General features: G+C 39.1%; 3 protein-coding genes across 5 annotated transcripts in view; 1 reads left to right on the top strand and 2 right to left on the bottom strand.

Annotated features, from left to right (window-relative positions):
- Positions 1–14269, bottom strand: part of prr16 (proline rich 16) — a 32593-nt gene extending 18324 nt beyond the window's left edge. Inside the window, exons 1-2 of the mRNA XM_077562074.1 lie at positions 14141–14269; positions 1583–2498 (exon numbers count right to left, since the gene is read on the bottom strand). Coding sequence (XP_077418200.1) covers positions 1583–1714 — 132 coding nt within the window. The 5' untranslated portion in view covers positions 1715–2498; positions 14141–14269. The remainder of the gene's footprint in view (positions 1–1582; positions 2499–14140) is intronic.
- Positions 2856–20911, top strand: hsd17b4 (hydroxysteroid (17-beta) dehydrogenase 4). Its single transcript, XM_077562072.1, has 25 exons — positions 2856–3018; positions 3469–3522; positions 6007–6114; positions 7020–7079; positions 7313–7334; positions 7408–7454; positions 8422–8506; positions 9400–9587; positions 11424–11515; positions 11603–11627; positions 11771–11899; positions 14151–14260; positions 15953–16065; positions 16134–16257; positions 16364–16415; positions 16489–16560; positions 16647–16750; positions 16836–16901; positions 17014–17083; positions 17894–18000; positions 18677–18763; positions 18835–18912; positions 18982–19123; positions 19206–19333; positions 20575–20911. Exons 1-25 carry the CDS (start codon positions 2967–2969, stop codon positions 20662–20664), a joined length of 2205 nt encoding a protein of 734 aa, XP_077418198.1. The 5' UTR covers positions 2856–2966; the 3' UTR covers positions 20665–20911.
- Positions 20912–21893: 982 nt separating this feature from the next.
- The window catches only part of dmxl1 (Dmx like 1), a 42805-nt gene continuing 37473 nt past the window's right edge, over positions 21894–27225 (bottom strand). For 2 of the 3 annotated variants that reach the window (XM_077562071.1, XM_077562070.1), the window contains one exon: positions 21894–24276. In XM_077562071.1, coding sequence (XP_077418197.1) covers positions 24016–24276 — 261 coding nt within the window. In that variant the 3' untranslated portion in view covers positions 21894–24015. The remainder of the gene's footprint in view (positions 24277–27225) is intronic. The other variant, XR_013293536.1, reaches the window with a different exon arrangement.

Below are 27225 nucleotides of genomic sequence, written 5' to 3' on the forward strand. Positions count from 1 at the left end.
CTAGTGGTTAGCGCAATCGAACCTTGTGGTTTCGACCGCCTGCTACACAGTTCTAAGGTTTGGGTTTCAATCTATCCTTCAGCCTTTCTATGTATCGTTCCAAAATTCCCAAAACACGCATGTTAGAATCACTTGGCTCTTTGTCCATATGTGGGGACTGGTCCAGGGTGTGTACCCTCCCTCTCGGCCAAATTCTGCTGGGAGCTCCAGCTCACCTGTGACCCCAATAAAGACAAGAACTATTGATAATGGATGAACGGGTGGATTGATGGATGGATGTGTGAATAGACTCCAATAAAGTCAGAAGCCTCTTTTTTCCACAGAATTGTCACATTAGAGCCTTAACAGGAGAAGGAAAGTGGGAACAGTGTGCACTTTCACACGGGGACACAGAAGATAATTAGATGTGTGACAATGCGGCGTCAAGAGGTCAGTGACGAAGAATCTGTGCCGTTATACAGAACAGCTCAGCGACAAAACCAAAGACACTTATTTGATTGTTCACTTTTGAAATCAAACGTATTTCCCTCTGAAGGATTCATAAAAATTACAGCAACGACAACTAGCTGCCATTCATTTTTAAATACTCCCGTCGTCTGGCCACCTCCGTTCCCTTCATCTCAAAACTTGTGATACAAATTGTGGATCACGTTTAGACCGACAAGATGAGAAACAGAGCGAGCGCCAAAAAGGCGGATCATGCAAAGGCCCGGCCAGATAAAAGTAATGGAGCTTAACTTTCGCCTCGCTCCTAAAAGGGATAATTTGTTGGGACACGTGCAAGACGTGAGCGCAGTATCCCGGCGTGCAGCCGCTGCTGTAGGCCAGCCACCATCCGGGCGTGTGCCAAGCATCTGTGCAGGGTGCCTCCTCAGAGCGAGGCTCGCATCCAGCACCCTGTCTAACAGATACGTGCATTTCAAATGGATTATAGGCCAACGCTGGCATTGATAGCAACGGGCCCCTCGAGGCGTCTTTTCAGCTTGCGTGGTGTCCGAACAAATGATCCTCTGCACAATTTCCTGCCAGCAACAAAGGGGGGGAAATTAGGAGCGCAAAAGGAGGGAGAAAAGGGAAGAACACACGCGCAAAACAACACAAGATTGATCGCAGCGCCTTCGCGCTCTTATTTATCTTCAGTGGCTGGTGGGAGACATGGAGAAAAACAGCAAAAAGTTGCGCTTGAATGTCTGCAAGGCTTCATGGAGAGTTGTGATCTTTTGACAAGAGGCCTACAAAAAGAGATGATGAATACCAGTGTAGGAAGTAGAGAAAAGAGAGGGACGGGGGGTTGAGCTTGCGAGTCGGCAGGTGGTCCAAGACTGTGCCGGGGTGATGATGAAATGTGATGTAAAAACCATTAGATATGAATGCAGTTCCACATTCCTCAAAGCTTGTATATGTATGTGTGTGAAAGTCATGAGGGGCTTCACGCCTCCTCATGTGCCACATGTTTTTTGGAGCAAGGAGGGGGGGGGGGAGCAAGAAGATGGTGTATGTGTGTCATAAGAGGGGTTATAATTACCAGCATCCATTAAAAGACACACATAATAAAGAGTGTACACTGTGTGCGTGCGCTTACCTCTTTGAGTTCCTTGGCCACATCCTTGAGGTCACCTAGGATGGTCTCCAAATTGTCCACGATGGTTTGGATCTCCCTCTTCACTTGCACTTTGGACACTGCTCCCTCTGCGCCGTCGGCTGTCCCGGACATGCTTGACACTTTACGGTCGGCCTATTTCCACCAGCGTGTCCACCAGTGAAATCGTGTTCACGCCGCGCCGAGGACACTTTTTAGCCATGTCCACCCTCCCGTGTTTTCTCCCACTCGCGCGTTTACATCGCTGGCAGCCCGGGCAGGACGCTGTGGCTGCCAGGCGGCGAGCTAACGCCGTCCACCACTGCGCATGCGCGTTGGCGTGTGACAACAAACGTTTGGGTGTAAATACGGTGTCATGTCTACGAGAATGTTGGTTGTTTTTATTTCCCCGTTTTCTTCGCGTCCACCTTACACGACCAGTAAAAGCAAGCCAGACATCCAAAAAGAGCTTTTCAAGCGAAAGAGCGCCAAATTCAACATTTTGTTGACAAGACGAACGTGTTCGTTAATTTTTTTTTTTATAAATATTTTAAAAACCACTAAGAAAAAATATGAAGAAGAAAAGCAGACGAAGCACAGGAAGTTAGTCGCATGATAGAAGAAGCACCCCCGTTTGTTCTAATTTTCCACAACCGCCGACTATTTTCGTCATAAAAAGCAGCTCTTTCGCATTTGTCGTTGGGAAAACGTGCCCGGAAAGAAAAGTAAGCGCCGGTAAGGGCACTCCATCCACGGTTCTCTGAGCCAGCCCGCTCCGTGTCATCGTGTCTCCATCGCGGCTTCCTTGTAGAGTGTGAAGCACCCGGGAGAGGAGGATGCTTCTTGCTCCTCTTCCTCTTCTTATTCTTCCTCCTCCTCTTCTATCTCCTGCCCCTCGCTTGACTCACTGTAGTTGCCACTAATTTATGAAACAATAAAATTTAAATAAATACATAGTATTTTTAATCTTATTAAAACTAAATTTTGATTTAATTGTCATAATATTACAATTTTATTTTGGACCCCCCCCCCCCCCCCCCAAAAAAAAAATAAATAAATAAATAAATAAATAAGAAAATCTTCTTGTAACATTACGGTGTTTTTTTTTGATAAAATAAGTATTTGTTCTTGTAAAGAATACGACTTTTGCTTTTTGTTTTTAATTGATTGCAACATTTTCTTTTTCTTTATTAAAAAAAAGGCATACAACGTTCACATTTCAGTGACGTAAGGAACGTGTTAATCACATTCTCGTTTCTGATTGGTCTCCACAGAGACCGCCCCTCCCATTGCGGAAGTGGAACTTGTGAAAGTTCACCCTGCTGGAAAAAAAACCCAAGTGTAAAGTAGTACAGCTCTGCAAGACAAGACTCACAAAACAACAGCGATGTCTTTGTCATTTGAAGGAAGGGTTGTGCTCGTCACTGGTGCCGGAGGAGGTAAAATAACCGTGGAAACATTATGATCATGCATATTAACTCGACTGTCATCGATGCTAACTCTGGCGTATGTACGGTCAGTTCTACGTTCAGTGGTTAGCTTCGGAATGCTAATCAGATGATTGTGATGGCAAAGTGCACTAATCTGTGAGCATGCATTTGTCTTGTCTTAGATCTGTGTTGTTATATTTGGCTGCAACGTTAACGAGTAAACAATCAAAAGCAAGCAAGCACTATAAATAGTTGAACGCGAATTTGCATTGTTTATACGAAACTAATTGTAGAAAAATCCATGGAAAGACAAGACGCCGCTTCCAGTCGGCCACAGGGATCAAAGTACAGTAGTCAATCGGAGTGTGTGAAAGGGCACGTGCAGCAACACTACAGAGACAACGTGGGTGTTGATTTAGTTGTATAAAATAAACAAAACATTTTTTTTCCTGTGTGCAGGTCTTGGGAAGGAATATGCACTGGCCTTTGCTGAAAGAGGAGCTTCTGTTGTCGGTAAATAAGCTCTGCTCTCATCCCCTTTAAATCATAAGGTTTAGGGGGTCTTTATTGCGCAACTCTGTAAGAACAATGCATATATTGTACAAGGAAATATTGGGGCCACATTGAAAATGAAAAACAAAACCAAACCTTAGCATACAGTTTTAAGATTTGGACATTTAATGAACAGTTTAGAATTCACTCCCTGTGTGAGTGCATACGTATGTGTTTACATGTAGGGGGGTAACCTCCACCCTTTTAACTGAACTCTTTGCACTCCGGGTAAAACTGTCTCGATCCATCACTGAATCAGGGAGTAAGGTCACCGTATTATGAGGATAAAACATAATGTTACAAGAAAAGGTTTACTATTACTAGAATCGGGTTATAATGTAACAAGAACAACTTCTTTAGAACAAAGAATATTTCCTGGCAATACAGCATGTACTATTCACGGTGGGGAGGTGTGTGTGTGTGAAAAAGATCTTGCCCCCACACACCGTTAGACAGTTGTATTAAAAGAAAAAGTTGGAATACAATGAGAAAAAAGTCAAAATATTACAAGAGGAAAGTAATTTGTGAGAATACACTTAGAATTTGTAATCTGACAGGACAAAACATTAAATTATATTGTTACTTTTCTCTTTTTTCTTTGATTGTTCAACCAATTAATTGGATAAAATTGTATGTTGTAACACTGTATAACGCAGAATTATCACGCTATATATATCACACAACAGGGCTTAATGTAATTGTAGTTGTACCAAAGTTTCTGAAAGCGATTCAGTTACTGGTAAGGTCATTGTTTACCAAAGTACGAGCAGATATTTGCATATGTCTTATTTTGATTAAACACAAAAGATAATCAGTCTGCTTTTCATGACCTAAATCAGAGAATTCTACTAATAAGAGGCCAAAATCAAACGATTTGAGCAATTTTAAGCTAAAAAACGTATATTAACTCATTCACTGCCATAAATTCATAAAAAAAATAAAAAAAAAGATTATTAAAAATTAGGGGCGACAGGCGATATATATTTTTTATTGTAATCAATTGTATGACTTCACTAGTTATTTATTTATTTATTTTTAAAGAAAACATTAAAAATGAAAAAAAAAAAGATTATTAAAGAATTAGGGGCGACAGGCGATTACAATTTTTAATTGTAATTAATCGCATGACTTCACTAGTTAACTCATGATTAATCACAAATTTTTATTTCTGTTCTAAATGTACAATAACATTTTTTCTAGGTTTTCATACTCTTGTTAACAAAAGTGGATTTTTTTTTAAACTAATAGAAATAGTTCAAATGAAAAAAAAAAAAAAAAAAAAGGGAGAACAATGATGATGACATTTCAAATGATCAATACTGAGATCTCCCAGAAAAAAAAGAAAAAAAGAAAAAAAAAGAAATAGTTCAAATGAATTTTTGACGTATATAGTCGTCAATGGCAGTGAATGAGTTAATAAATGATCGCATTTTAAAATAGTTGTCGATTAATTTTATGATTGATTGTTGATTAATCGATTCATTTTGACACATTATTATCGTAATTACAAAAAATCTAGAATTTTTTTGGTGTGAATATTATGATAAATGTAGTTTTATGGGACTACAGTTAAATTATGATAAAAATGTTTGTAAGTAAGTAAGAGAAAATGTTACTATTACTAAGAAATATGTACACATAAAAAAAAAAATCATTCATTTCAGTGTGGCCCCAATACTTGGAAATGCAGTGGATATAAAAAGTCTACACACCCTTGTTCCAAACAATTTTTTTGTTTTTCTAAACTTTTTCCACCATCAATGTGACCTATAACCTGGCTCAATGAATGAAAACTAAATGTTTTTAAGAGTCAGTAAAAATAAATGGCTGAAATAATGTGGTTGCACATACAGTATGTGCACACTCTCTTTTTTATTTATTATTATTATTTTTTTTAGAACAACCCAATCCCATTATAGCATGCCTCTGATTAACCCCAAATAAAGTTCGGCAGTTCTCGCAGGCCTGGAATGATGAATTTATCTTTTCATTCCTATTGTAAAAACCTGGTGGGTGTAAAGATTTTTTATGTTCACAATCAACATTGGGGGGAAAAATACAACACAGCTCAGTTATTTTCTTTTTCCGAATGTATCACCTCGTGTCTTTTCTAGTATTTAACTGTATGACGTAACCCAGCATGATTTCCTGCTCAGTGTGAAGTGACGTCATTTCATTTTGCACGGTTGGCGTCTAAGCTCCACTTGTGATCTTATGCTGTATTAAGAGGATCATTGGTGTCGCGTTCTGGCGCATTGTATTGATTGACACGGTGATTTGGACGCAAGCCGTGGCCGTAAACATCTTAAATAATAGCCGCTATCTACCATGAACTCGCCCTTGAACTGTGTGACGAGGCTTAGCGAAACGCCGCTAATCACCGGCAGAAAACGGCGCTCGTTGCCCATTTATTGCTAATCTTTTCCTCCTCTCGCTACATTCAAGTGAATGACCTTGGGGCAGACACTAAAGGGGGCGGAAAGAGTTCTGCGGCTGCCGATAAGGTTGTGGACGAGATAAAAGCCAAGGGAGGAAAGGCAGTGGCCAACTACGGTGAGAAGTTTTTGGACCAGCCTCCATCTTGTCCTCTAGCTGCCTTTTCTTTTTTCCTTTTGTAACATGTCACTATCTCTCTTTGTGTTTGAGCTCTTGGTACACAGATTTCTTGCTCCGCTTTGTATATTTATTTATTTTTATCATTAAAATAAAATTGTCTCTAGTGATTTTTCAGTTGGTAAACACATCTCTGTCCAGGCGTTCGGTACTAAATGGAGCCAACATGATGAACAATAGTAATGATAACAGAATGGACTGTTTATAACCGTGAGCAAAAATATCACGGTATTAAAAAATTACAGCTAAAAAAATGACTTAAATTTTTTGGGGGGAGGGGGTAAATAAAAACAGCCTTTTTTTCCTATTGTAAACATTTTTTTTTATTATTATTACATTTTATTTTATTTTTTTTATAAATAAATGAATATTAAATTTCTTCTCCTGTTCTAAAACTTCTTAGCAAGTCATCATGTCCCATTATTGAGGAGCTATTTTTTTTTTTAGAACAGACTCGTGTGCTACTCATGTTGTCCTAGAGGCTAACTAGTACACACTGGCACCATGTTTAAAAATAAAATAAAATTAAATACTATAATCAACAAACCCCAAGAAGATGGATTTGTATAAACAAAATGGAGGTCAACGAGCACGCATGGATTCTGTTGACACTGTATAATTGGAGTTGGTGATTGATTGTAGATATAATTCCCAAGAAAACCAATTGAAATGATGCATTGCAATCAATGATAGTGGCTATCAGAGTATAGGTTAAGTAATTGGATTTTCCTTGTTTGTTGTGTATTCTTTTCATGAGCGTATTATTGTAACTGTCAGTTTTAATAGAAAATCGCTCAGCTTGGTTTTAAAGCTTCCCTCCCCATCTCGGCCTTGCACGCTCACAGACTCTGTGGAAGACGGAGAGAAGCTCGTTCAAGCAGCGCTGGATGCGTTTGGAAGAATAGGTGAGTGCTAATCGATAGACCAGAAGCGGCAGGGGAACAGGTGGGGATCAATAACATTAATCACGGCCAGACTACTTTTTTTTTGGGTGAGACCGTTCCACAACTGTGCTTTGTTTAGTACGGACAAACTCGCTGGTAGTGGGATAGAGCCGTTGTTGATGTTTTTGTTCACAGCTCTGACAGCTCTCGCTTTTGTACCTACAAAATCTTATATCTAATATCTTGTTTTTCAGATATTGTCGTAAACAATGCCGGGTAAGTCATTTTATTGTGGAAAAACAACTCTTCCATCACTGTGTCCGTTTATGAACCTTTTCCCCTTTGGAAGGATCCTTCGGGACCGCTCGTTCGTCAGGACAAGTGATTTGGATTGGGGTAAGGTCATGAAATTAGTAAATACTGGGGTACTCTGTTTATAATAGTGAATGCGTTGTTACAAGGACTGTTCACTTAATGCATTACTGACCGTTTTTTCATTTAATTGTTGCATATTCATGTCTTATAATTAGGGCCCGACCGATATGCATTTCTTTAGGCCGATGCCAATTACCGATTAATCGGCCGATAAAAACTAAATAAAATAAAATAAAAAATTATATATATATATATATATATATATATATATATATATATTGCATATAACTATCCCCTCCTTTCTAACTTTCACTATTAAGATTTACTCTGCTTTGAATGACACGTATACCTTAACAAATTTCATAAAGTATACAGACAACCCCCTTTAAATCAGTCATAATAAAACTAAATGACCTCAATTCGCTCATTTGAGACTATTTAACAATTTAATGAACTCATTCACTCCCAGCCATTTTCACTGAAGCAACCCCCTTCGCTCATTTTTTTTGTTTTACTGGATTTTGACTGATTTTGCAAGGTCCACAGAATATTGTGTTCTATTGCTGCAAAAATATGGAACCTACCAAAAGAAAGATTAGTCTCTTCTTTCATCAGAGAAAAAAAAATAAAAAATCCGTTTCTGTTTTGCAGCAATTCGCATTAGAATACAGCTAAGTTTCATCATTATTCATAAATCTGTTTAAAACACTGGGAGGAAAACCTTTTGCAACATGGCCCTGGTTAATCTCTTATACTTTGCTGCCATCTGCTGTCAATTTTTGTAATAACTACCATTGCTTCAAGCATTCTCTTTAGTTCAGAGCCTGCATCAAAGCCTTCTGTATGCTCTTCTAGCATAAAAAAACATTTAAAAAAAGTATAAATACGTCTTTGGGAGCATGGCATATTTAAAATAGAACATATTTATACATTTTTGGGAGAAAATGAGTTAATTATCTTGATTGAGACCATTTCCAATTGTTTCCAGACCTCATTCACAGAGTTCACCTGCGAGGCTCCTTTTTGGTGACGCGCGCCGCCTGGAATCACATGAAGAACCAAAAATTTGGCAGGTAAGACATTCTTTTCCCACCTTACAGAACGCCGCAATGTAAAGACAGACTGGAGCCAGTTTAGAGCCTCCGGTAGTAATACATAAATCAGTCGCTTGATGCTCCTCAATATGATGAGCTCGGTTGGCTTTGCGGTGTTACGAGAAAAAATGAATCTGCAATAAAAGGCTCAGACAGCACATTCGATGTGGATATGCAAATTAGAGCAGAAAAAAAGAAATGTGTTAATTTGGCTACGCAGCTTTTAGGATTGACCTGGAAATTTGAATAGTCCTTTAACTGAATCATGCTGAATCGTGCTGATTCATGTTAACTCATTCACTTCCATTGACGGGTATAGACGTCAAAAATTCTATTTATTTAATTATTTCTATTAGTTTCACATTTTTTTCCCACTTTTGTTAACAAGAGTAAAAAAAACTAGATTTTTTTTTATTGTACATTTAGAACAGATATAACATTTGTGATTAATCGTGAGTTAACTAGTGAAGTCATGCAATTAATTACAATTAAAAATTTGAATCATCTGACGCCTCTAATTTTTAATAATCTTTTATTTTTAATTAGGGGCATCGGACGATTTTTAATTGTAATTAATCACATGACTTCACTAGTTAACTCATAAATTAATCACAAATTTTATATCTGTTCTAAATGTACAATAAAAAATAACTAATAGAAATAGTTCAAATTAATTTTTGACGTCTATAGCCGTCAATAGCAGTGAATGAGTTAAAAAAAAAACTCAAGGGGTCTTGAACAATCATTTGAAGAGTTTTCCATTTAAGATTTGACCTCCCTCGTTCATCTATGCCATGCATCATTTCCAAACGCCCACTGACTCCCATGTGACTTCCATGTGACGGCTGCCATTCTGCATTAACATCACCCAGAATCATCATGACAGCTTCAGCTGCGGGCATCTACGGCAACTTCGGCCAAGCCAACTACAGCTCGGCCAAGCTGGGTCTGCTGGGCCTGTCCAACACGCTGGCCATTGAGGGACGCAAATACAACATCCAGTGCAACACCATCGCACCCGTTGCCGGCTCGCGCCTCACCGAGACCGTCATGCCTCCAGGTAAGCAGACGCGTGAAATAAAGACACAAACTGTAACTACAATGTGGCCCAAGACAAACAATGAGGTTGACAACGGTTGATATATGGGACCCGTCATACAGCAAGGATCCCTTGACCGCTGCAAGGGTATAGACTTCCTTTCCCATCATTTCTTATTGGGGGAAATTAATTAGAAATTTAATTTGAGCTGGCTGGGCTGGATTCATTTAATATAAAATGGTGATTCGCGGTTACCATGGTAACAAGAGAGATATGCCTCTTCTTATTGCAAGCCAGCATACCCATGAAATGAATTATTTTCAGGTACAACTATTGCGTGTTGACGTCAATCTGCTTTTAAAATCAACAATTTCACATTTGTTTATTGTTCTCGCATTTTGTCGGCCAGTTACATGGCGCCGCAGTCCGCATGCTGGGTTTTAGCGTCAAAAGCCGGGAGCTATATCAACTTTTATCAAAAGTCCTCTGAGGGCTATACTAAATCCATCCATATTCTATAGTGCTTGTTTTCATTAGGGTCCTGGCTGAGCTGATTTAGGGCAGGTCCGGTTGGCAGCCAATCACAGGGAGGGCACATAAAGACAAATATCCGTTCACAATAATGGACAATCTTTAGTAAACCTTTTATATTTGGAACAACATAAAACCCGCATGTACAAACTCCACACAGAGGGCTCGGCCAAGATTTGAACCCAGACCTTCTTAACTGTGAAGCAGATGTGCTAACAACTTAGCCGCCCGAAATCAATGGGAAAATAGACACGATGAAACAAATGCTTATGAGCATTTGTGGGTTAAATGTTTTTGGCCTTTCTATTCAAGTTCCTTTTTCAATTCAATTCAATTTTTTTTTCACTCTTTAAAATGAAAGAAACAAGGAATTCTATAAAATAATTCAATAGCATGTCCTTGTGATATATAATTTTTATTTTTTTTTTTTTTAAATACAGATAGGCTGAAAAGATTTAGTTTTACAATCACCTTGAGTTGAAATGCTTCTTTTTGTTTTGTTCTCTATTTAGGTTTGGATTATTTTTTGCACCTCTTAATTTGTACTCACTTTCCCTTTTTTTTTTTAAATTTGATTTGTATATTGACTGGTAAAAATTTCACGATGGGCTTTATACATTATTTTAAAGTGGTTAAACGCCATCAATGCATTAAATTTGAAAGTTTTTAGTTGTATAAATAATGGATTAGTGTGGTCTCTGTATCCACAATCGAAAACGACAGGAGCACCAAATCGAATTTTTCCTTTTTGGTATTGCATGGCGGACTGGATTAAATGCCCTGCTGGCACCATAAATGGCCCACAGGCCTTAGGTTTCGTACCACTGGCTTGAGAAGGAAAAAAAATACGTACGAGGGTTGTCAAACTAATTTTAGTCATGGGCCAGATTGTAGTTAAGAAGACAGTTATGACTGTAAAAGTCAAGGTACACATTTTTGTTCAAATACTGTTCAATAATGTTTATGTCTTACATATTTAAGGAATAAAACCTCAGGCAGCCTACGATGCTATTGTAGCGTTGGTCGTGACGATGGTACTTGGATTGCATTTTTAGTCGATACTTTGTTTGAGAAGCACCGCTATAGACTACATATGACTGAACAAGTGGCCCTTCAAAACAGTTCCCACATATTTTTTTTTTTGCGTGGTTGCGCATGACTAACTCCGAAAACGATGCCAATGATAACGCAGTTTGACAACTTGCTGCTATTTCCGTGCACCGCTCTGCCCTCAAATGTGTTGTTAGCAGTGCAGTGAAGTGATCCCTGCAGATGCGCCTTGAAACGAGGCTGCGGTTTTCCAGCGTCTGTGTTTGTTTTATTTAGATCTGGTGGCGGCGCTCAAGCCGGAGTACGTGGCTCCCATGGTGCTGTGGCTCTGTCACGAACAATGCCAAGAAAGCGGAGGACTTTTTGAGGTATCGCAGCTCGCTCTCATTTCCACCGACACTGAAAGATGCCACCGACCTGTTCCAATGTTTCCATGATGATTCATTTGCTTGCAGGTCGGTGCAGGCTGGATTGGCAAATGTGAGTCTTTTGTGTTTTTAGTCCTGTCTGTATGCATCTGTTATCAATTAGCCCCGAGCACCACCAACAGATTTGCGCTTGCCAGCATTTAAAAATGACCTCTTAATGTCCGTGTGTGTGTGCGTGTGTGTGTGTGTGTTAAGTGCGCTGGGAGCGAACTCAGGGCTGCATCACCAGACAGAGGAACCAGCCCATGACTCCCGAGGCTGTCAGGGACCAGTGGGACAAAGTTTGTGATTTTACAGACTCAACCAAGCCCACGTCAGTACAAGGTCAGTGATTCTGTGGCACGAGCGACAGATGCTGGAAGGTGACACGTTGACAGAAATAAACAAAGGGGATAAATGTGGTATCAGAGCCTTAGCAATGATGTGTCAGACGCAGCACTGCAATTGGTCAACACACTCGCTTATCTTAAACGACTGCGGGATAAAGTTAGACTACAATCACATTCACCTGCAAAAGTAATTTTCCGGCTTCTTTCTGCCACCCCACATTGCTGTTTAGTTTAAACGGCCATTTTCACTCCCAGTCATTTTCGCTGAAGCAACCCCCTTCGCTCCCGGCTGTTCTACTGGATTTTGACTGATTTTGAAAAGCCCACAGAATATTGTGTTCTATTGCTATAAAAACATGGAAACCTACCGAAAGAAAGGTTAGTCTCTTCTTTCATCAGGAAAAAATAATATTTCTATCCGTTTCTGTTTTGCAGCAATTAGCATTAGAATATAAGTAAGTTTCATCATTATTCACAAATCTGTTTAAAACTGTGGGGAAAAGAGCTTGTTACAACATGGCCCTGGTTGATCTCCTATACTCTGCTGCCACCTGCTGGCCGTTTTCATTTTATTTTATAACTACCATTGCTTTAAGCGACCTCTTCTGGTCAGAATCTGCATCAATCCCTCTGTATGCTCTTGCATAAAAAATTATTATTTTTTTTTAAACGTATAAATACGTTTTTAAGACCATGGCCATTTTTAAAAATAGAATGTTTTTATACGTTTTTGGTGCTTCATTTTCGCCTCACTACCAAAAATTTGCAAAAATAAATAAATATGTGAATAGTCAACAGAGTCAATAATGTATTAAAGTGGTAGATAGGAAAGTAGTAATTGTTATTGTTACAGGTTGGGAAGCGGCAACATACACACCAGCGTCATCGCGCATTTGTCATTTATGTAGCATAAAATCGAAAGCTTTTGGTCTCCACTCATCTGTATTCCTGCGGAGTTTTCCTCGAGTAGAGTGAGGCAATCTGCGGTTAGAGGTCAAGAAAAGTGGAGAGAAAAAATAAGTAGAGGTGAGGAGTGTTTGCAGTGAATCACGCATAATTATTGTTGTAATTATCATTTAGTGTTACTTCTCTCCGCCTCCTCCATCCTTCGCAGCCGCACGCCGGCAAGGAGGGCGGCGCCGTTTGCGCCGAAGCGCACGGGGGTGGCGGCCCCAACGGGAGCGAGCCGGTCTCATTAGCATGACTTTGTGCTGCCTCCTCATTTGTAGCTTATTACAGAACCTTGTTGCTATAACTACCTGCCAATAGACGACGGCCCTCCTTTAACATTTGTGTGTGAGATACTTTTTTTTTTCTCCCTTTATCAGCCCTGGAGCTGTTTCTTTTGTTCTATTTCCTAGTAGCACTGATATGCTTCATCATATTGATAAATCATTGCACAGAGGGAAAAAAAAGACGAGTGCACCTTAATTTAACAGGGATGTGATTTTTCCGCTAATTCGCGGAATTCCACTTTTTTTTTTATCTCCCCCCCCCCAAAAAAAATCCGATTTTTTTTTTTTTTTTTTTTTTGTATTTCATTGTGTATGCACATGACTCCGACAGATAACATCTTCTGCTATAACAAAGACATTTGTGGTATGCTCTAATATGAGTTACTTTTCATTTGGTCATGATACAATTATTTGTTCATGAAATCTGAACTCTTCAACATTATTTATGTGTTAACTTAGTAATCACATTAGTTAGATATGATGATATTCTCAGTGATAGTTTTTAAAAGCAAAGGCAGTCCAATGTTTTTGAATGTGACTGATTTTGAGTTGACTAAAACTGCCATTTTATATGGGATAGTTCAATATACATTGAAAATTTATGCTGTTGTTTTGTCTATTTCTTTGTCATGTGAGTGCATTGAAAGTACTTAAAAACACGGAAAACCCATGAGCTCCCCTTGTCCCCCCACCAGGGCACTGTCCTGGACCTAGCTGGGTGCCAGCGGCCCCCAGACCCCCGGCTAAATTTTCAGATAATTTCACTTTGGTCAAATCACATCCCTGATTTAAGAAATGTTGGAATTTGTCCAATTCAGATTGTGTTTACTTCTTTTGGATACAATATTTGATAATCCTAATAATGATTTGTTTTATTTGATCTCTTTTGGCTTGTAGAAGCCATTTCACGATTAAGTTGTGCAGTGTTACAGCCCAGCATCAGAAAAGAAAAAAAGAAGGCTTTATTTGGTTGAAAACAGAACTGAGAATTTTCCTCTCACCTCTTTGCAGAATCTCTTCAGTCCATTGTGAGTGTCCTGTCAAAGGTGAAGTCGGGCCAGGATGTTGCCGCTCGCCCAACCTCTGCTCCTGCTGCATCTTCCACCTCTGGCAACAACCCTGTGAGCTGGAGAAACATTTAATCGAGCGTTAGCATCAATACTGACTTTCCTGTTGTACAAACTTTGCAGCAAACTCAAATGATCCATTTCAAGGCCAATAGACATTTTCCTCATTTCTAGCTTTCATAGTTGTTCAATTCATTATGCCTATTTGATTGTATAGATAAGCGATGCGTGTGTGTGGCCAAGCACATTAAAGATTCATTACCGGGTTCCAATATTTAACGCCGGGCTGAAAGGCAAGCGCGTCCCCGATGTCTGCACTCCATGGCGGTCTTAATTAAAAACCAGGCAGTCGGTGCTTTGGAGCGCCTGTCATGCGGCTGCTGGTCACTATTGTGCAGCGCGGGAGCAGTCACATCCGTCGACCTGAACAAAAAGCTCAGACGGCGGCCATTAATGAGACTAATGAAGAAGCGCTTGGGCCCGCGAGGGGTTCACAGGAAGTCTGATTTGATAATGAGTGGATTTCAACACAGCCTGTGAAGAGGTGAAATATATGAGCATATAAGTAGGGCTCAACCAATATGCATTTTTGGAGGCTGATGCCGATACAAATTTTTGGCAGAAAAAAATACCAGCCAATTATATATATATATATATATATATATATATATATATATATATATAAATATATAAATGTATAATGCATAAAACTAACAATAAGTGTCACTTACGCACTAACTTTCGCTATTAAGATTTATTGTATGACCTTATCAACAAATTTCATGAAGTATACAAGATATATTGTATAGATTTATGTGTCAATGATAAAACCATTTTGACTTGTTTACAACTGCTGTAAAGTACATAATTGGGATGGAAAAATAGCAATCACGATTCTTTGATTGAGATTGAAATCATGATTAAAACAATTTGTGATTTCAAAACTTGGTATTTATTCAACTACTAAAGCTGCTCAACTACTTGGTCAGGCCCATTCATCCCTGCACTTTGTTTTTGTCAAGTACAAATTACGTTGTAGGTCTTACATATTATGTGAAATTCGAATATCTTGTATTTGTATTACTCATTTTATATATTTTTATCTTGTATTATTTTCACAAGTCTTGGAATTTACCAGGTTAACCTGGGACCTCAGGGGTTGTATTTCGTGCCATGTCATGTGGAAATGTGTGTACAGTACAGAAGAAAGTTACTATTTAATTCTATTAAAATAACTAATTTGTCACACATTGGGTAGAATGTGTACTTTTGCGTAGTGTTATCTTACCAGTAGGTATGCGTTCCCACAGCATTTGTGAGTGAATATAATTTGAAGAAAATTCTCGAATTAGATGCTAACTTCCGGTTAGCATCGGCATTAGCGCTAGGCTAGCGATATTTTAAAAACGAAGCATGTTTTGTATTTAAATATACAGTGGCTGTTATTCTTACTGTCGTGTGTTTAGTTTTACAGTTAAATCCAACTGGGATGTCATTAAACGGCTTAAAGGACGCTCGGGGGACAACAGAATGACCAGAATAACATACGCAGCATACACTTGTTAGTCGCTAATGCCATGCAAGCAACATGATGCATTCAGGGTAATGTCACAGCGTCGGAAACTTCGGTTTTCTTCCATAACGTTTACTGTATAACGTTTTGTGGGGAAATTAATCGGCTCCGAGTTTTGGCAGATGTTTTAAGGTCAATACTCTACATATAAGTCTCTCTTCTCTTTGTGTCAGACTGCAGCAGTGGGACAAAAACTTCCCCCCTCAACGTTCAGCTTCTCGCACACGCAGTGCATCCTCTACGCGCTTGGCGTGGGCATGTCCACCAAGGACCCCGACCATCTCCGGTGTGTGATTACTGCCACTAAGATGACGTGTTCAACTAAACATTACACAACCGTATTGTTTTCTTTAGGTTCCTGTACGAAGGCCATGCAGACTTTGGCTGCCTTCCAACCTTTGGGGTCATTCCTGCCCAGGCGGCCATGATGGATGGCGGCCTGAGCTCATTGCCTGGACTCAACATTGACTTCACACAGGTGGGGGAAATACACACACACACGCAAGTGCTAAATGTTGCAAGTGCATATGATTTTGGTGATTTTTTTTTTTTAGTCTAATTAAAATGTGATTGTCATGCATTAGGTGTTACATGGCGAGCAGTACCTTGAGCTCTACAAACCTCTTCCAACCTCCGGTATGAAACACTCACTCTCCCCCCCAAGCGAAAAGGAAAAGTCAAATCCCTGCAATCATTTTTCTTCTTGAAGGACAACTGACCTCCGAGGCCACCATTGCAGACGTGCTGGACAAAGGCTCTGGGGCGGTGATTCTCTTGGATGGTGAGTGAGTAACCACCCCCATTTGTGACCCCCCGCCCCCCCCAACTGTACCACTTCTAAAAGATCCCCTCCCCCCTCTCTCCCAGTGAACACGTACAACGGCGCCGATCTGCTCTGCTTCAACCAGTTCTCTGTGTTTGTGATCGGCGCCGGAGGCTTTGGAGGCAAAAGAACATCGGAGAAAGCCAAAGTGTGTTAAATTCACTGTTTTTCTGACAACATTAAGATGTGAGGAATATTAATGGCGCTTCCTGCTGTGTTGGATAACCCCGCAGCCTCTGGTGCTGCCGCCTCAGCGAGCTCCAGACGTAGTGCTGGTCGATTCCACCACTAACGACCAGGTGAAGAAGAAACGAATCAAATGTGAAAAGAATTGTCAGAGTGATTCCCAGGCCTTGTTATTGTAGATGTCTCCTATGTTATGATTTATGAGTCTCATCTCTTCCCTCCTAGGCAGCCTTGTACCGTCTGAGTGGGGACTGGAACCCACTCCACATTGACCCCAGCTTTGCTGCCATGGGAGGTAAGACTTGAATTGCTTTGACTAGACGCGTGCAATCACTTTTTTATTTATTTACATTTACATATATATATATATATATATATATATATATATATATATTTTTTTCAGGGCTGATACCGATTATTTGTAGGTAACCGATATTTGAAGCCGATATTCATTTTCAGTAAAAAAGGGTAAGGGGGGGGGGGGGTGTATTGGCATCAAAATTGTGTAAAATACAAATGTCAATCTTGACTTTGTGGCAATGTCTTAAAGCATTCATGCATATTGAACAATTTTTCAGATTTTTCAAAATGCAGATTTTTTTTTTTTTAATCTTACACAATATACTTCATTTTAAATTTCAAAAAATTTGATTAAAATGTTTTTTTTTACCTTTCATCGGCCGTCAGATTTTGAAAAAAATTCCGATACCAACCTATTCAGGTCAGAAGCTGCGTCAAAGCCTTCTGTATGTTTGGGAGTGAAGGACAAAGTATTAAAAACGTATTTCTACGTTTTGGGATTTGAATGAGTTAAGGGATTTTAACTCACTGAGAAAACAATGCAGCTTTGCTTACCTTTTGGCTTGGACATAATCGATGGGGTGTCGCACCTGTTGGGGGATGAGGGCACTTCTGCTTGACAATGTAGCTTAGCTACAAGACTCCAAGCTTGAAAGTGGCTCTGCATCTTCAGCTAGTTGCTCCTAGGTCATGGGCAAATGATGTGCTTCTTATTATGTAGGACTTGCTCACAGATATGCTTTCAGAAATAGACCGATAACAAAATATTGACTTTCCATATGTCGTCTTTGACATTTTTATTCAGGCTTCCAGTCACCCATCTTGCATGGCTTGTGCTCGTTTGGCTTCGCGGCGAGACACGTCCTCAAGCAGTTCGCTGCCAACGAGCCCTCCAGATTCAAGGCCATCAAGGTTTCTTGTATTGACTTAACTCATTCACTGCCATTGACGGCTATAGACATTTGAACTATTTCTATTAGTCTAACATTTTTTTCCCACTTTTGCTAACAAGATTATGAAAACCTATAATTTTTTTAAATGAAAATTTATAACGTATAAAATTTATGATTAATCGTTAGTTAACTAGTGAAGTCATGTGATTAGTTACAATTAAAAATGTTATTCGCCTGACGCCCCTAATTTAAGAAAAGGGGCGTCAGATTCCAATTTTTAATCGTAATTAATCGCATGACTTCAATAATTGACTCATGATTAATCACACATTTTATATCTGTCATAAACTTACAATAAAAATTGTTTTAAGGTTTTCATAAAAAATGAAATGAAATAGAAAAAAATGTTTAACTAATAGAAATAGTTCACATTAATTTTTGACGTCTATAGTAGTCAATGGCAGTGAATTCACAACACTTCAATTACGGAATAACTCGACAAACTCAAAACTGTGTGTTATATCTATCACTGACGGTAACGCAGTGATATTTGTTTTATATTTATGGCCGAGAAGTGGCAAGTAACTCCATAATCTTTGCCATGTGACTCCATATTCTAAAAAAAAAAAAATGCAATTTGCTCTGTTATCTATCAAGGAAAGTAGTCAAATCCTTAGTTGTGTGCCTCCTCGCAGGTCCGTTTTGTGAAGCCAGTGATGCCGGGTCAATCCCTGCAGACGGAGATGTGGAAGGAAGGCAGCAGAGTTCACATTCAGTGTAAAGTCAGTATGGATCACTCCAGTCAAAACACTCACGTCAGTCAGATTCTTACCTGCTCTTTGGTCTCTTCCAGGTAAAGGAAACCGGCGCCGTGGTGCTTGCCGGCGCTTACGTTGATTTACATGAAACTGCCGAGGCCGGCATTCCTCAGGTGAGTACGTGTGAATCTCTCCTCTTTTTTGAAAGGTGGCAACTTTAACGGTCTTCTTTGGACGGTTAGGCAGGGGCGGGTCTTCAGAGCGAGCTGGTGTTCGCGGAGATCGGACGCCGCATCCGAGAGTCTGGCGGCGAGCTGGTCAAGAAGGTCAACGCCGTCTTCGGCTGGGAGATCACCAAAGACGGCAAGAACGTGGCCGAGTGGAGTGAGTGCCACTTAACGCGCGCGGCCGCTCGTCGCTTTGAACGCAATCGGGTTTGAAAAGGCGACTTCTCGTTGTCCTCCAGCAATTGATCTGAAGAACGGGAACGGCGCGCTGCATCGCGGCGCCTACGGCGGGAAGGCAGACGTGACTTTCACCGTGTCGGATGGAGACTTCATGGATGTGGTGCAAGATAAAGTTAAACCACAGACGGTAGGAATGAGCAGAGGACAAGTGGTACCTTGACTTACAAGTAGGGCCTGAGAATGTAGATAAAAAAAAATTAAGGGGGGTGAAATGCAATGCTATATATATATATATTTTACTTCCTCCAGTGAAAAAAGAGAATAATTAGTAATAAAAATGATTATAAATAATAATTATAACATTTTCTGAGTTAAAAAAATAAAATAAAATAAGGGGGGGGGGAATGCAATGCAATGTTTTAAATCTGTCTAAATTTCAACTACATGCTATAAAAAAAAATTTGATATATTTTTTACTTCCTCCAGTGAAAAAGGAGAATCATTTATAATAAAAATAACCATAAATAATAATTATAACATTTTCAGATAATGCTTTTTTTTTAAGGAGGGAAAATGCAATGCTACATAGGCAAATTTGATAAAACATTTTTACTTCTAGTGAAAAGAAATAATTAGTAATAAAAAATAATTTTAAATAATAATTATAACATTTTCAGATAATGCTTTAAAAATTATTATTTTTTTTAGTTTAGGTTTAAGAGTATTGTGGTGCCAACACAATGCTAAAAAATCTCCGACAGGCACCTTTTATGTTGCTACTTCTATACCAGTTAGGAATGCAACCTGGAAACGTCATCATCCCACTACAGATTGTCTTGAAAAAAACAAAGTGAAACATTTAGCTCTTCTATTCAACCATTTCTAGTGTTTTAGGTTTCATTTCGAAACGGCAAAGGCAGCTGTGAGCTGTGAAAGCTTTCACAGCCGCTGCCGTTGCTAACCTCCAGAAATAATGAACCTTTTGAGGGTGAAGTCGGCTTTCCCGAGAGCCCTTCGTGTACATGTGAGTGAAAGTAATCAATTTGTAAAGACTTCTTCCATTCATCACGTCACATAAAAAGCCAGTCGGTGGGCTCTTTCAGGACCAAAGCACGCGCAGGTAATCAATGGACGTCATTTGATATCTCTGTGGCATTTCATCTGTTATGGGCCAGCGTCAAATTTATGCCCCGGTCACGACGCTCCGTATTGATCCCAGTGTGTTTTGAAGGGAAAAAAAAAAAAAAGCCCCCCCTCTGGTAAGCAGGGTCTTTTCTACCTTCTCCTACAGTCAAAGCAGCAACCAGGGAAAGAATAGCCGCTGTCACAGCTTCAGCTCCCTCGTTAAAGACATTTTGTCCAAATGTTCAGATTGAGGGGGATGAAATGTTTTTTTTTGTTTTTTTTTCCTCTCTCACCGCTATATAGGCGTTCTTCTCAGGCAAGCTCAAGATTCGAGGGAACGTCATGCTGGGTCAGAAGCTGGAGGTCATTCTGAAGGATCACGCCAGACTGTGAGCACCTCCCACAAGAGTCGAACCCACCCACTGGGAGGGGAGGGGAGGGGAGGGGGGGGGCTCCATTTACCTTGGGAGTCAACACCATTCACAGCCCGCGGCAGACTTGGTTAGAACCTGCCATGAAATTCTAAATGCAAAACCTAAATGGAACGGTTATAAAAATGCTCATAATATATTATAATAAAAGTGTTCATAAATTAATATGGTCCTCTTGAGGACTTAATAAAATGATTCTCCATCCCTGATGTAGATTTATTTCTTGAAGGTGGTTGCCTGCTTCAAATAACAATGGCCTGTTATTTGAAATCCATATCAATTATGTCAGAAAATCAGTGCAAATGAACTACCGGTACTTACGCAATTTGAACGCATCCACCCCGATTGTCCGACCTTGACGCGCCAATGTCACGAATCGATTCCCAAAGCAGACTTCAATCAGTTTTTCTTCCTCTGGAAGCACACTAAACACTGACAGAAATGGATTTGTGGAAGTGATCCTGACAGCAATTTAATCAATTGTACAGAAATGTTTCTATAATTGTGATGTTTTCTCTTCTGATCAATGCTAATGTGAACATTTAATAGTATTGTTTGCTCTTCTAATAAAATAAAAACTTTAAACTCAATCTGTTGTCATGATGTCATTAATATAGTCATTAGTAATATTGTGAATTAATTGGCAGCATGGTGGAATTGTTAGTAAACCTGTATCACAATTGACAAGTTACGCTTATGGGTTCAAATCTCAGATGATGTCATAACTTCCCAATTGGGTGTAACTCAGTGGCTTGATGAAGTGCTGCTTCTAAGAGTGAAAATACAAATGTTGCTTTTACTTTTTTTTTTTTTCTTCTTCTTGAGTCTGGGCTGATTGAGAACAAGTAGCTGCTTGCTTTGTGACAACAGCCGAGCGTTGCGCGGGTTGTCATGGTAACAAAAGACACAACTCTTCATTGACCCAGCAGTACAGGGGGGGCGCAGTGAGTCATTTGCATAAAAGATCCACCACTCCAAAACGGATATCCCCTTTAATTGAATAAATAAAACTGACCTTCTTATGAATTAATCTGAGCCAAAGATTTTACTAAGAAAACAGTTTAAATTGCTATTTTCTGCTTCCATAGATTCATTCATCTTTTGTGTTGATCTTTAAACAGCTGGTGTCGGTTTTTAATGTGCCAACTTGTTTTGAGTCGATTACTCTTTTGAAAAAGAAAACTAAAGCACTCAACTTTGATAGAATTTATTTCACTCTCTAGCTTGTGTAGAAGCAAACACTTTGCCTCAGATAAAATGTATTTATTAACTCCACAAGATGCGAGGAGTACACAACATTTGTCCCCGGACACTCGAGAGGTTTGGAAGAAAACAAGAATTGCACCATGATTGTTTAGGCCAAAGAAGGAAAAGAAAAGCATCCATGTGACTTTCCGTCATTCAGTCAACACATTTCATGAAGACGGATTTATACACAAGTGTCCAACAAATTGGCGTACCCGGGCTTCTCTTACAAGAAAGTGGAAGGTCTGCATGAGGGAGTGTCAAGGCTTCACGTCAAAGAAAATGACAGAATACAATCGGAATATGAGAATCTTTGTTATATTTTTTGGTGAGGGAAAAAAAAAAAGAGACAAATTTTTGTTACGAGAATTTTTAAATGGTTAGTGAAAACCAATGCTGTTTTACCTGAAAACAATACTAATACGAGAATAGATTCAGATTTTTCGGGGGGCAGTTTTAGAATAAAGTTGTAATATTCTGAGAAATAAAGTGAGTTTTTCAAATTATATGAATATGTAGAACTGTATTGGTAATAATACTAAGCGGGTTTGAGAAAAATAAAAATTCCTAATTGTAAGTTTGTTGCAATTGTGTATTGCTTATAACGGACTGTACAAGTTTATTTTCATATAGCAATATAGATGAAATAGAATTCATAAAATAGATTCCCCCCCCCCCCCCCATGTAATATATTTAATATATTGCTGCAATTATTTTTAAACTAAAATGACGGCTCTAATACAGATGTAAATTTTTCTAAAAATGTAACTTCAAATATTTAGGGTTAAAACTAACAAAAATACAAAAACAAAACTGCTTTCTCGTAATATTACGGCTTTATTCTTGCAAAAATAAAAACCTTTATACAGTACTAATGTTATGCCGTCATTCTAAATTGCAACTTCTGTTGAGTAGTTTTTTTTTTTTTTTTTCAGTGGGGCTCTATCACTAATAATGTCATCTTCTGGAAAATCAAAACTAGCGCGCGTTTTGCTCCTCTAGCAGCACACGTGAAGGTGCAAAATCTCAACTCCTTCACATTAGCTCGTAGCATTTAGCACAAGCTCCTCAAAAAACACGCGACGCACAAAAGCAAAAAGAATTTCAATGGTTGAGAAACAACAACAAAATAATCCATTTTAATTCAAAAGTATCCAAAATGAATGACATTTAGTAGCAGAACGTGTTCTGTTATTGGAATAAAACATCTGTACAAATAAACAGTTAAAACCTGCTCACCAAAGAAGACTTCCTTTTCAGCTTATTTGGGAAGAACAGCAGCATCCCCCCCAAAAAAAACAGGAAAAGGGGGTGCGCGCCCATTTCAAGAGGGGCACTGGTTAAATTAAAGCTACATTTTGTGCAACTGTATACGAAGAATATAGACTACAGCTAGTCAGTAGTCAAAAGATTAAGGACACTTCATACAATTGGCGAGGAATATAGATCTATATCTTAATGTGCTGTACATGGCATCATATTTACATTATGCTCTATAACTGCTTTATTGACACTTCACACGACTCACAAAAAGTTTCAGGATGAACCTAAAATGCACCAGAACCTTTAACCAGTGAACTTTACTTGACCTCTACCCTTTTGACTGCACATTTCCAACCGCTCAAAGTTTCAGTTCGAACATCCCTAACTTTTTGCCAGTAGTGGAATTCATCATCTCCGTTAAGTGCAAATTGACATTTTTATGACGACGCCTGTCGCATGCCATCAGCTTGAGCGGGAAAAACCCGAAAAGTTGGAGCCGCAACTTGCTTACCTCTAACCTGCCTGTAGCTACTCTAGTCTTTCTCAGGCGGCCCGCAGATCTCACCTTGTGCCCGACATTAAAACTGCAAGAAATGACACAAGTCAGCTTCTAAATGTGCTTTGAAAAGCCAAACTTTCCATCGGGAATGTACGACTAGATCCAGTGTGCTTCAATGCTTACTTATCGTCCATAACCTCGAGGAGATTTTCTTACCTTCTGCCTGTGCAGACAGATCTCAAGTGGACCTAAAAAAAAAAAACAAAAAAAAAACCCTGCAGCCATTTTGTGAGTCGCAGTCCTCATCTACAAAATAAACTTGACATCGCTCTTGAGGTTGCCGTGGTGATGCTGTTGGGCATTGCTGTTGTTGTTGTTGTTGGTGGTGCTGAATCGGTTGGGCAGGACCCTCATCTTCATGGTGCCGTCGGCGCCGCAGGAGAAGACGTGATTGGTCGGCCCCACCTCCACCTGCATGACGCCCGTGCCCAGGTTGCGGAAGAGCGACTGCCGAGCGTGTTCGTTGGGGAAGCAGTAGAGAACACTCTGCGTGGACAGGTTCCACACCTGCCGAGACATTCAAAAAAAAAGTATTTTTTTTTTTTTTTTGGTGTGTGTGCAAGATTCCAATCGATCCAAAAAGGTTAACGATCAAAAACCACACAATGAAGTTCTCTTAATGATTAAAAAATGTCAACGATCAACTGTAGTCCAACATTTATGCCATCGATTCACGTGATCAATCAAATTTAATCCAGTTTCACATGATCAAAATTCTTAATAATCACCTGCTAACCATCAAAAAGTCCTTTAACATTCAACTTTAGCTTCATCAAATTCCATGTGTTGGAAAAGTTCTCTTTAATTAGTCAGAATATTCAACGTGAGCTACATCAAACTCCACGATTATAATTATTCCACACAAAAGATTCTTCAAGATCAACTAGCCAGTATGTAAAATTATTGCTAACAACAACAAAAAAAAACCACCTATAGTCTAACACAAACAAAATGTTACCTTGAACAATTTCGAACAATCCAACAGTAAAATAATAATAATAAATAATATATCAAATGATCATTTTGATATTCAGCAGAATGAAATGACAATAATAGGTAGATTAATTCAAAATATATAATAAAATAACTTGTTTTTTGGTCCCTTAATGCCGATAAATAAACAGCAGGTAGAAAGAACATTTGGCTGTTTTGCACTTTGTCATTTATTATGTTTCACATTACAACAAAGAGAAAAACATGAAAAATTGGCCGATTTATTATTATTTTTTATACCTATGTTTACGTTTGTGAGGGCAATGTTTAACTGTCATTATCTTATGTTGTAATGTGTAAAATAAAGAGTTTAAAAGAGCTAATATCGGCTCGCCGATTGGTCTGTCAGGCCCTCGTTTTAATGCACCTTACTCGGTAAGCTTTTTATACTGTATCATGCTATAGTTTAGATTTTGTACAATTAAAGTTTTGCATCCTGAGACGAATGTGCAGGCACTTTGTAGAAACGTCGTCTTTAGGTCGTTAAGGCCACTAATTAGCATCAATAATGTAGCAAGTTGGTAGCACATTGTTCGCCTGCATAGCAAGCTGCTCCGTTTGAAAAGCCAGCATGGGAGTCATCTTATTTGACGAGCTCCTTCACAGGCGCACAGCCTGTATATATGACTTAATTAATGTCACGTAATCTGCTCGTTCCATACGCGGTCATCAAACACTCCAAACTCCACGCTGCTTTTCAATCAGCCGGCATGCAATTAAAGACTTCACATGATGGGGGAATAGAGCGGTTTGAATCTAAAGCAGATGCGATGACGGACGAGGTGAGGCTCAATCTGAAGACTGGCTTGCCATGCTCGCACTTTGGTTAGTCGTCAGTCAAGTTGTGGAGAATGCAGCTGCTTCGTCTCATTCCCGGCACCTGCTCGCACTTGCTCTGATGGCCGATGGGTCCAGACATAACAGATGCCCTGCGGGACTTGTGCCTTTATCTTGTGTGACAAAAACAATCCAAAATGCTTGTGTTTGCTATTCTTTCTTTCTTTTTTAAAGAACTCAATATATATTTTGTCATCTCTGACACAAAAACAACTGAAACAAAGGTATCCTGTGCTTACTGATGAGTGAATGTGGCACTCACACTGCTGCTTAATAGTTATGGGCAAGTATCAGGCCAAAACCAGCCTTATCTCAAGGTATGTTGATACCAGCCTCGATTAACTAAAAAAAAAAAGGAAAAAAAAGTATTTCACCTCGCTAGAAGTTGGTGTAATTTTGACACATCTGCAAACAATTTTATTTGACCTCTTCCTTCTCCTTTTGAAATAAATTTTTATTTAAAATGCTACTTTCACGTTAGTTGAATTCATCACAATTTTCATTTAGTACGATTCAGAATCTATTTTAAATGTCCCAAAATCGATTTTATTTAAATTATTTTAGATTGTCTTCCCTTTGTTTGTGTGTGCCTTTATTGGGAGCGCTGTTCATGTTGTACCCGATTTGGCCACTTAGGGGCCGTGTGGTTCCACGTGGTATGATACACTTTTAAGTTGTAGCCACATTAGAGAGTAGAAGGAAAAAGTCACGATCAAGTTATTCCAATAAAACTTGTTTTTTTTGCAGCGTGGAGCCGTTCTTTTGAGTGATAAAAGTGCCGAGAGTAGCGCACTAGTTAGCATTAGCAAGTCAGACTGGAGTAGATCATTACGATTCCTTGAACATCTATAAATTGAAGCAAAAATCATTGTTAATCAAATCATTTTGAACCAAAATTCGCCCTTAATCAAATATCGATTCTGAATCGAATCGCACACCGAAAAATTGGAATTGAATCGAATCGTGAGACATTCAAAGATTCCCACCCCTAGTGGGGAGGTTGGCAATATTGTAAAAAAATTAGCTCATACTAAAAAAAACAAAAAAAACAATATTGTGCTTTTGTACATAACAGCAATACATATAAACAACCTACAATCTCTAATAACACTTAATATTGAGGCACTTACTTGCTAATGCACGCACACATTGAGATCCTCCACATATTGACTTGGTTTCGCAAGCATATTATATACCTCTTTATCTGACCATTAACGTGGATTTTAAACATAGAAGGGCCAAAACATACCTTGTGAAAATTAAACTGCACTCAAAAACTAGCCACCGGAGGGTGCTAAAACTGCGCAAATGGAAATCAACCTGACTTTTTTTTTTAACAGATGTGCTGCTTTTAATATTGTGACATGACGACGACAATATTGTGGCAGTTTTAATACCGTGAGATCCTCGGTCTAATGATAATTTTCTGTCATTGTGTTAGTTGATTTGTGTGTGTGTGTGTGACAGTACTAGTAGTATAAAACTTGCCACCAGTGAGTACTCAAGAGTGAACACTCGTACTGGTATCGTCTGCTATTTGGAATCCCATCCTTAAGGGTAACAAACATCCGCCTACTATTGACAATTTTCACTTACATATTAGACAGAAAGAGAAGCTACACACCA

This window comes from Vanacampus margaritifer, chromosome 3, assembly GCF_051991255.1.
Source record: "Vanacampus margaritifer isolate UIUO_Vmar chromosome 3, RoL_Vmar_1.0, whole genome shotgun sequence".
In the NCBI taxonomy this organism is placed as follows: Eukaryota; Metazoa; Chordata; class Actinopteri; order Syngnathiformes; family Syngnathidae; genus Vanacampus; species Vanacampus margaritifer.